This window comes from Agelaius phoeniceus, chromosome 19, assembly GCF_051311805.1.
Source record: "Agelaius phoeniceus isolate bAgePho1 chromosome 19, bAgePho1.hap1, whole genome shotgun sequence".
NCBI classification, from domain to species: domain Eukaryota; kingdom Metazoa; phylum Chordata; class Aves; order Passeriformes; family Icteridae; genus Agelaius; species Agelaius phoeniceus.
Window position 1 is genome coordinate 8,764,227 of NC_135283.1, and position 10,584 is coordinate 8,774,810.

General features: G+C 42.6%; 1 protein-coding gene across 1 annotated transcript; it reads left to right on the top strand.

Annotated features, from left to right (window-relative positions):
• PCTP (phosphatidylcholine transfer protein) lies at window positions 1-9,730 on the top strand. The gene is made up of 6 exons (XM_054645051.2): window positions 1-341; window positions 3,142-3,259; window positions 6,767-6,846; window positions 7,180-7,351; window positions 8,008-8,075; window positions 8,633-9,730. The coding sequence occupies exons 1-6, from the start codon at window positions 141-143 to the stop codon at window positions 8,702-8,704; spliced, it is 711 nt and encodes a 236-aa protein (XP_054501026.2). The 5' UTR covers window positions 1-140; the 3' UTR covers window positions 8,705-9,730.
• The last annotated feature ends 854 nt before the right edge of the window (window positions 9,731-10,584 follow it).

Below are 10,584 nucleotides of genomic sequence, written 5' to 3' on the forward strand. Positions count from 1 at the left end.
GCAGGGACATCCCGCCGTGACCCCCGAGCTCGCTCTCCCGGCTCCGCAGGCTCAGCGGGCCCGGCCCCGGGGCGGAGCGGGGCGGGCCGGACGGGGGCAGTTCCCGGCCGGGGCTTGAGCCCGCCCGGCCGCCGCCGGGGATGGCGGGGCCGCCGGAGCTGGAGGGAGCGGCGGGGATGGCGGCGCCGCCGGAGGCGGAGGAGGCGCTGACGCGGGGCTTCTCGGAGGAGCAGTTTGGGGCCGCCTGCCGGGAGCTGGACCAGCCGGCGCCGGCCGCGGCGGGGCCCTGGCAGCTCCTGGTGGAGACCATGGGTGTGCGGATCTACCGGCTGTACCACCAGGTGGGCGGGCTCCGGCTGCCGGCCGGGGGGCGGTGGTGGCGGGGACGGGGGCGACGGGGGCGGCGGTGGTGGCGGGGATGCGGGCGGTGGTGACCGGGACGGGGGGCGGTGGTGACCGGGACGGGGGCGGTGGTGACCGGGACGGGGGGCGGTGGTGACCGGGACGGGGGCGCTGGTTGCGGGGATGCGGGGCCCGCACGACCCGGCCCGCAGCCGCGGGTTCCCCGCATAGGCCTGGGCTCGGTTTCTCCAGGCTCGCAGAAAGCCGCTTTCCGAGTAATGCCATTAAGTGCTGATGAGAAAGCTGCTGGGCCGCAGTGAGCCTGCGGAACCGAGCTTGTGAGCAGCTGGATGGGGAATTCCGGGTGTTCGATGTGCCACCCTCCCGAGCCCCCTCGGAGGGGATTTGTGCTCAGGGGAGCGTGTCCCTAAACATCCCGAGCCCCGCCCGTGTCACAGCATCCTCTCTCCGGGAGCCCTCCCCCTTTCCTGCCTCTCTCCAGAACTCCCTTCGCCCTCTAAAATCAGGAGGTAGTTCAGAAAGGACTGGAGTGAAATTCTTCCCTTTTGGGGTGACTAACTTCTTTAAAGAACTTCCGTGGTTTAGGAACTGACTTGTGATTGACAGTGTCTTCATTCTGACAGATTTATTATTCAATACTGACTTCTAAATCCATATTTAAATATATATATAAATATCCTGTTTTTTAACTGAGTGATCATAGTTTCCTCTCAGCTCCTTCTGGACTTCATGCTGTTCTTTGCATGACAATTTTATATTTGTATTCTAAGAAATTATTTCTGACATGGTAATGTTAGAAAAAACCAGAAAGCATACAGGGCCGGCTGTGCTAAAGTCACAATGGGGTGGGGAAAGCCTCTTTAAAAAAACCATCACTTCATAGACCTTGGAATTTTCTTCAGTGATAAATAGTCCGTGTTTACAGTGTGAATGTGGTGACTGGCAATGGCAAGAGGAGCTTATCAGTAGGTGCTCACAGCACAGGCGAGGCTGGGGTGCCTGCCAGGTATCCATGCAAGAATCAGTGAGTTGCTGGAGTTCAGGGTGCTGGGGGTGTTCCTGCTGGAGTGGATGAAGGAGAGGCTTTAGGATTATAGCTCAACCCAGAACTGTAAATGCATTGTGCAGTGAATGAAGGCAAAGGAACTTTGGGAAGCTGGAGGCTGGATTTAGCCAGGCACATGGGACCAGGGAAGCCCTGGCTTACTGCAGTGGCTGTGCTGCTATTGTATGAATGCAGCTGGTGAGATGGAAAGTAGCTCAGGCTTCTCCTCCTCATCCTCTTGTGTTTTTATGCACAGGGACTGTAGAGCTAAAAGGACTATTTGAAACTAAAAAAACCCATTTACAGGTGTCTGTCATTTTTAATGTGTACGATGCCCCCTAGTTTGGGCTGGATGGACAGACTACGTAGGATGTGAGGGACCTTTTCAAGTCCAATCTTGTGACTCTTCTAGGAAATAAATCTACTGTTTTGTCTTTCAGTTGCTTCAGATTGCTGCAAGAGAAGATGAAGTCTAGAAGTAGGGTCTTTGTTTAAAGTTATTACTGGAAAAATTAGCTTTTAGCACTTAACTGAACTGCAACTCCCCTGCAGCAACAGTAGTCCAGGAAGCTGAAAGCAGCAATTATTCTTCCTGTTGCCTTCTCTTTTTGCCTTGTCTTTCCACCTTCTCTGTAGGCTGCAGAAATAGATCTGGGCCTTCCTGCTCAGTGCATTCCAGCCAAGCTGATTGACTCTCCTGATGACATGCCTCAGAAAAATGGAAAAGTTTCACTCTGTAAATTGTTGTTTTTCTTGTGAGAATAAAATTGTTGATGCCTCTTAGAAAGATGATGAGTGCATGGGGTTACACAGATGCTGAATAGTTCAGGTTTGAAGCTGGTGATTGGTGCTTCAGTGAAGCCACAGTGAAGATGAGTAAGTAGCTTAAGCTTCTTGCTCACATTACTGTTTTCTGGTACTTCAAATCCTCATCTTCTGGAGCTGATTTGTGAAGGCGAGGTAAAGAAGAAAATTCATCTATTCACTAACAGAATGTTGTATAAGCCTTCTTTTCCTTTCCTTGGGAATGCTTTGATTTGATTTCTACACTATATATTTGAAACACTCTCATTGTTTTAATTTAGTCCTGAACTCTCATTGTTTTAATGTAGTCCTGAACTCGTACTGACAATGGTACAAACATTGCTCTATAGACACAGATGGAATTACCATATGTTGAAAGTAACATTAAAACAGGAGATATCCTGCATCCCACCCCTTCAGTGCATACAGCTTTCTGAAAGAAAATACCTGATAAATATTCAAGGCATATGAGTGCATTGTATGTAAGCATGGACATTGTAAAGCATTCTTGTATCCCAGCCTTGATGTGTAAGCAGAACTAACTTGCCACAAGAATTTAATGTTTCTGGTAAACCTCAGAGTGGGCAGCATTCAGCCCACACTGAGCACTGGAGCTGAAAAGGGGGCTGTGTTTATGAAGAAACAGGCTCCCTCTGGAGCTCCTGATGAAGTAAAAGGGTACTGGTGTAAGGGAAGGAACAGCCATTGTGCAGGGCAGGTCAGCCTGGCTGGATTTACACTTTCATGTATAGATCAAAAAGTTGAGAGGTTAAAGACTGAATCTTATATTGTTTTCTGAGTACTTGCCTTCACAGCTCTTGAGCAGATTTGTAATTTGTGCCCCACCTAACTTCCTTCAGCTGTTCTCCCTGATGCAGAGTACTTCCCTTTCCTGTGTGACTTTTCCTCTCTTCATTCTGTTTCCACAGCAATCAGGACTTTATGAATATAAAATCTTTGGTGGTCTTGCTGACATTCCCCCAAAATTGTGTGCAGATGTCTACATGGACTTGGATTTCAGAAAAGAGTGGGATCAGTATGTTAAAGGTAAGCTCATCTAGGCAGTGTAAAAGCAAGCTGGAATCCACATTAATTGTTCCCACTAAAACTTTCTTCAAAGATATTTTGAAGTTACTGCCTCCAAAGACTTTGGGTCAGACTTGAATATCTTTTGGGATAAGGTTGCACTCAGCAAATGCACAAGTAAACACTGAGATGGAATCTCTAATGTCTTAACAGTATTTCTCTTTCCTCTGGAATGAATTCTTTCCATGTTGGTTAAAGCATATGATTGGCATCACTGGTTATGCTGGAGCACTTGTAACTTCTAGTTGTAATGCTTAGGTTAAATTTTAGTACATGTCTTGGAGAGAAATGGGGTGGTACCTTTTGTGCATCTTTGCACAGGGCAGTGGAGCTGTGCATCATGGAATAGCAGGTTGGAGGGGACTTCTGGGATCATCTGGTCCCAACTTCCTTGGTGAGAGCACAGTCAAGACAAGATGGCCCCGCACCCTGTCCAGCTGAGTCTTAAAATTTGTCCTTGGGGAGATTATTTCAAAGACTAATGTTATTATGAAAATTTTTCCTCAGGCTTTCACCAGTTTGATGCATGATGGAATATCTTTTCCTGAAAGCATGAGTTGTTCTTGGCACCTTTTACAGTCAGGAATGGGTGTATCAAGAGTGTATGGCTTTTACAGAGAAAGGAATAACTAATTTAGTTAAGTTTATTTAATGTTGTCTTTGAAAAGGGGCATTAAACCTGAATATCCATATGGTGTTAAAACATCCTAAGTCAGCAGTAACAAGGTAAGGGTGCAGCTGATGTAGGTATCTAGTAATCCATATATTTTAAAAATGGGGAGCATTTTCTTTTAAAGCCTGTGCTTGAATTCAGAGCAGGCCAGTAAAACTGAAAAGTGATCTAAGTGTTTTGCTGAACAAAGAGCAGTGTTAAAAACCAAAGACTTGTTAAATATTGTGCTTGTAAGGTTTAGGACAGATCCATGGTGAATGATTGCTGATAATTCCAGTGGCTGCATTGATACAGAGACCCATAAATTTAACTTGTGTCAGTCTTGGTCAAATTTAAGGAGTAGTGTCTTCATTAAGAAGTCAAAATGCTCAGTAGCTTTCTTGTAGCAAAAGCCATTTTGCCATTAATGAAACAAAGAGTCAGAGTGGAACTCAGCATTATTGTATTGGATGTAAAAATACTCTGTTGAGTTACTTCAGTAGTCTTTAAGTGCATTTAGGAGAAATGAATGCTTCTTAAATAAACATTTACTTTTTTTTTTAATTCCTTCATAGAGAAAAGAAAGGAAGCTGCTGGGGGAAGCTACACCCTTAAACTAAAACTAGATAATGTTGCAGAGCTGACATTTATATCCTTGCTGACCATGGTTTGTTCATCTGTTAATTTATACTTGTGCTGGTGCTTTAAGTCCAGCATTTCACAGAAATTAACTCTTAGAGGGCTTAAATATAATGTAATGCTTTCCTTCCTACTTAAAAATTGGCACAAGCCCACCTGTTTTTTAGGATGATACATATGATGAAAGTGCTAGCCAATGTTTTAAATGTAACCCCAGTTCAACCTGGGTTTTTTCTTTCACATTTGGGAAGAAACGCCAGAAAACTTCCATTGAGAGCCTTCTTGCTCTTGGTGTTACTGTTTTTATTCCTTGGTGCTCTTACAGCCATTCAAGTGGCAGTCCAAAGGAGAATTCTCTGCTGAACTGCTGGCTGGCATTGAAATAAAAATCTGTTCACAGCAGAAGTAGCTGCCTTTTTAGCTTCTGCATGCTTCTGATTATCCACAACATGTGGACACCCTGAGGCCTGGTTTGTGCTGCAGCTGCCAGTTCAGCAGGGAAGTTGTGACTGAGGTACCACGTGCTTCTGTGGCATGATGCAAAATGGTTGGGCCTGAGCAATACTGAAACTTGCTAGTCCTGATTGCAGCACCTTCCTGATTGAGATCAGACTTCCCAACAATTTCACAGTAATAACTGACTGCTGAAGCAGTAAGTGCTGCTGTCCCTATTATGGATAGAACAGACTTGTGATCTCTTGTAGTGATGCTAAAAGAAATCAGATTATTATTAAAATGCACAATATTCTGGTTTGAAGTGAATGCAGGTGGGATGTGGTTTATGATTTTTCCTGTGTTTGCAAAAATACACAGGTAAATGAGGTAGCTAATAAGAGTTGTATTGGGGTCTTTAAAACAGTGTCATGGTGCATTTGTTAAAGGAATTCTCTGTGGTTAGGAGTGAAAGCTAAGAGAATAATCCAATGCTCCAGTGACCTCTGGTGGAAAACATAAATGTTGTGGGTTATTCCAACACCAGGTGCATCCAGTGCTGCTCCAGCTGGAGAAGAGGAGAAGCTGTTTCTGTGGGTGACAGCTGATCTGCAAGGCATACCAACAGAATCCTGGTTTGGAATATATTATATAGGGAAAGAATCTCCCATCTAGGGCACTGTTCTTGCCTTGTCAGTGAGATTATTGGTTTATTCTGGCCTCACTTTCAAAAACCTGGCTTTGGAGGATATGGAGCACCTCAGGCACAAGTGTGCTGTAAAGGAAGAAGAGACCACTGTGACTGTTAAGGTGAACCACCTTTCTGGATCACACTCTTCTTTACTGCAGACCCTGAGGCAGCAGGAGTTCACCCTGGCTCAGCCCCAGGGCTCATCAGGTCTCTTGCCCTCAGTGGCAGTTGCTGCCTCAGGGAAGGAAGCTGTGCTGTAGATAGGTTTTCAAACTCGATTATGTGGTTTGATTAGAACTACTTTTTCTCCTTCATGCCAGACTACTCTCCAGCTGAGTCACTGCCATGTTTTAGGCACTATTCTTAGGTTACTTTTTTTTCATATTCTGCTGCCTTCTGATTTGAGTTTCCAGGCAGACTGAAGGTGGTGTAATGAAGGCTCATAAACTGCTCAAGATTCTAGTTTGCTGTTGCATGTATATACTGCTGTGAAATTCCTGACAGCTTTTCCAAAATTCATTAATCCTCATGTAAGATGTCTTCAGGTCTTAGAAAGCTGCACTCATCCTAGTTCCATGTTAATTCAGTATAATTTACATGGGTGATGACATGCCTGTGAAAAAGCACATTGTACTCATGACTTAGACTTGTGCAGAACATGCACAGGTGAGGAAAAAGTTTTGAGATGGAAAAGCTTTGAATGAGCAAACTGTTGGAAAAGGAATTTGACTCTGCTGCCCTCCGAATTGTTCTCATTTTTTGTTCTGTGTTTTTTTGGATTTTTTTTGTGTTTTTTTTCCCCACCAATTAATCCAATAGCCAAAAAAAAAAACAACCAGGCCACGTATTTTTGTGTATTTGATTCCTGAACAATCCTGGTACAGAACTTCTTAATGTCTTTTACTGCTAAAATCCTACATACCTATCAATTTCGACATCAGGGTTGCATGTAAAATGTGTTCATATCAGAAATCTGAGCAGTTCTTGATGCCATCTATATTTCTGTTGCAGTAGAAATTAAAAATATCTAACAGTCTTCTTCTTTCAACTGTAGAACTATATGAGGAAACATATGATGGTGAAAAAGTAATCTACTGGGAAGTGAAGTACCCTTTTCCTCTCTCAAACAGAGATGTATCCTTTCAAGTTTTTGTTCCTCTTGCAGTTTCTGCCACTTGGTCATCCAGGAATCCCAGCAATGAAGTGATTCCATCACTCTGCTGCACTGATCTAAGATCTTGCAGTCCTTGTGTTACATGAATATATATGGCATGAAGAGGAGTGTGGGTGCCTCTTCCCACACAGAGCTAGAGCTCCCAGAGCTGAATTACTGCTCTGCAGGATTGAATCCTGTAAGGACACGAGAAATAACTTGAAGGAGGGGCTGTTTGTGATGGAATTCACTTGTCAGCTCCTCATCCCTCAAAGTGACATTGTTTTGACGTGGCTCCTCAACTTGCAGTGCAGTATGTCTATATCCGGGAGTGCCGGGAGATGGATGTGCAGGGGAGGAAGATCTGGGTTGTGCTAGCAAAAAGTGTGGCTGTTCCTCAGTGCCCTGAGAAGCCTGGTATTATCAGAGTTAAGAGCTATAAACAAAGCCTGGTAATTGAAAGTGATGGCAAGGCTGGATGTAAAGGTAAGAGGTCAAAAAAATGTGTGACAAGTCGTGTAGGCAGGGAGTGTATATATTAGCAAAACACACAAAGAGGGGGACTGGAAATTTTAAGTCAAGGGTTACTTTAAAATGAATGAAACCTTTGGAAATGTCCATTGCAGTGCACTACTGTGAAGAATCTTTTTATGTAGCAGTTGGGCTGGGTGGTTAAGAATAGTCCACTGACCACTTCCTTCTGCCCTCCCATCCCATCCCCAGTCTGTACTTATTTCCTGCCAGACAGTTCAGCTGGGGAGACTCTGCTGCAATTTTCTTAACTCAGCAATGATTCAAGTATTGTGTTTGACAGATATATAGATTAAAGGGTTTGCCTAGAACTTGACTTCTGTCTGAGATTTATTTTTTAAAGACAGTCTTATTTTATAAGACAGGGTGCCAAAAATGGTTTACAGTAATCTAAATGCCTGTTTTGGCTCTGTCAGCTTCCCAGAGGTAAACAGGGAATGCCTGTATTTACTTCACATTTCACTTCAGGACCAGTTGAATTTTTTGTGCAGAATTTAAAGTAGAACTGTTGTAGTTGGTGCTTCAGTGATGCACACTGACAGCTTCTGTCACAGTGTGTTAGAGCTGAGTCTCAGGTCACTGGTATCTGGTAACTTCTCTCTCCTCTCTAGTCTATATGTACTATTTTGATAATCCTGGTGGCATGATTCCAACCTGGCTGGTCAACTGGGCTGCCAAGGTAAGGAAAGGATACAGATAATGGTCTTTGGCTAATCTGTTTCAAGCAATGAATTCACTGCAGTCATACCCATCTTCTACGTTTTGGGCAGAATTTTTTTTTTCTGAAACAGATATATCGACGTTCCTAGCTTTTACACAGTCCCATGTTTTCTGTCTCACTATTGTATGCTCTCACGACAATGGTCGTGATTTATTTACTTATTTATTATTTACTTATTTATTAATTTACTTATTTTAATTCCTGTCAAACTCCTTTGGTTTTTCAACCAGGCAGGTAAATTTCTGCATCAAACCCCAAATAATCTGTGTTTCAGAGAATATATGAATAGCCTCAAGACAAGCAAACTTCAGTAATGCTGTTTATTCCCAAAATATTCAAAGAATGGCTTGATGCTATATACCAGATCTTAGACTTTATCTTAGAAAATTGGATATTAGATCTTAGAACTGTATCTGTTTGAAGTCCTTCGTATATATAAAGGGAATGCTTATCTTGCTTATAGTTTTTATTGGTTTCATTATGCAAGAATAACTTTTCTGCCTTTTTCTTTACAGAGTGGCGTGCCTGCTTTCTTGAAGGATATACAAAAAGCTTGCCTTAATTATTCTAAGACACATAGGTGTTGAAATTGATTTTAATAATTTCATTCCTAGATCTCTGCTCTTACACTGGATAAAATCTACCTCTAATATTGGAAAGAATTTTATTTTAGTTGAGTTATGCCTTGAGTTTTATTAGATTTTTTTCGACTGAAGAGCTAGCCACTGGCAAAGTAGCTTTTGAAAATACTCAAGTTTAACCTTGTTCCCCATGCTTTGCTTATGCTGGTTGTCAGGTATCAACTAGAGGAGTTCTGTGTTGGATATGTTACATCCTTGCACAAGAGACAACAATTTTACTAGAAAAATGTCTGAACTTGGACTTCAGATTATCTGCATGTGTTATGCCTGGATGTGCTTTTGCTACCCAAGTTTGTCATTCTTAAACTCCCTGCCTGATATAAACCTAAAAAATGCTGAGGAATTATGTAAATTACTAGAAATGTGCAATAGGAAGTCTGTGATGCTAAGCTCCCTTAAATCCAGCTGTAAAAAGATCGAGCCTAAAGCATTCAGAGCTCCTTACTTCTGTATGAAATGTAAAAACCTTTCTTTGTGTCCAGCTAGAAGAAAAAGGAGGTGACTTCTTGCATGTCTGATTTAAGGGGAACAAGTTTTATCTCCAGAGTCAGTAGCCTTATCTATAAAGCAGCTTGGGCACCAACTTGAAACTGGAGGTAATTTTAAACTGGGTGCCTGCCACTGAATGTGGATGAGCTTGATGTGGAACTTGGGCTTGCTTGCATTTTTAAATTTCATGCTGATATAAAGAATGGATGGTGACAGACTAAAAGCTTAACTGAACAGGAAATTAAATTTCCAGCACCTTTTCTTGGGGTGGTGGTGGGGAGGGGGAGGAGGGACAGGAAGTGCATAAAAGAATGAGAGGACACCATTCTCAGGGATTTAAAATATTCAACATTTTTCGTAAATCAAATCCTGTTTCTGAATGAGTCTGGTAATGGAGTAGCTTTGTGTTGTTAAAAAATAAACAATTGAAATGATGCATTTACACCTTGTGTGAATATTTCCAATAAATCATTATTTTGTCCATGTAGTGTTGTTCTGTCTCCTAGGTTTAAGAGTTCCATGTGCAGGTCACAAATGACAGGCTGATACCGTGAGCTGCCTTACTTTTAAAGGATTTTGAAAGAATAAGTTGGATTAGAACTAAGCAGGATTCTTGTGTTCTGCCAGCAGTTCAGGCATTTTTCAATGTGTTTAACTTGGAGACTCACTGGATTGAATATTACAGTGTTACACAACATGATATAACAAAATTTTAAAAGGAGGATGAATCTTCCTGGAACAATCATGCAGACTAATTAATTTGCAGTTTTTTCTGAACAAAATTGACCTCTATGCCATAACAGTCCAAAACTTTCCTGTAATTGTAAACCTACCTTAAAATTTGAGTTGAAATGTTTACAAGCAACGTGTACCTAGTGAGCTGAGTATGTGCACAAAGATGAATCATGTATAAAATAGGTCATTTTTTCATTCTGTCTCTCCAGACAATCTAATTTTGTTTAGTCTTTAAGGAAGTGAAAGCAGGAGGAAGACTGAAAGCATTTTATAATCATGAATTCACTTTGTCTTAGTTACTTGTCACCAAGACAGGGTATCCATGTGTGTGCAGTGTGCTGAGACACTGAGGCTGAGGGCTCAGGGGGCTGAATGGCTCCATTGTCAATCCTGCTGAGAATTGGGTTTCCTGCAGACCCTGCACTGGCTGTGTAGAATACACAGCCTTTGCTCACATATCCACGCTGAAATCATTGCACAGGCAGCTTCTTGTGCTATACACAACTTTCTAAATTAAAACACGTTTGATTAAACAGCAGATACTAAACCCAGCTCTTCCACTGTTTACAAGCAACTAAGCAATGATGTGAGATGAAAGCAAC

Coding starts and splice junctions, on each gene's coding strand:
- PCTP (XM_054645051.2), top strand. CDS start 141: ATGGCGGGGCCGCCGGAGCTGGAGGGAGCGGCGGGGATGGCGGCGCCG. Junction 7,352..8,007: donor TGGCAAGGCTGGATGTAAAG/GTAAGAGGTCAA, acceptor TCTCCTCTCTAG/TCTATATGTACTATTTTGAT. Junction 8,076..8,632: donor TGGTCAACTGGGCTGCCAAG/GTAAGGAAAGGA, acceptor TTTTCTTTACAG/AGTGGCGTGCCTGCTTTCTT.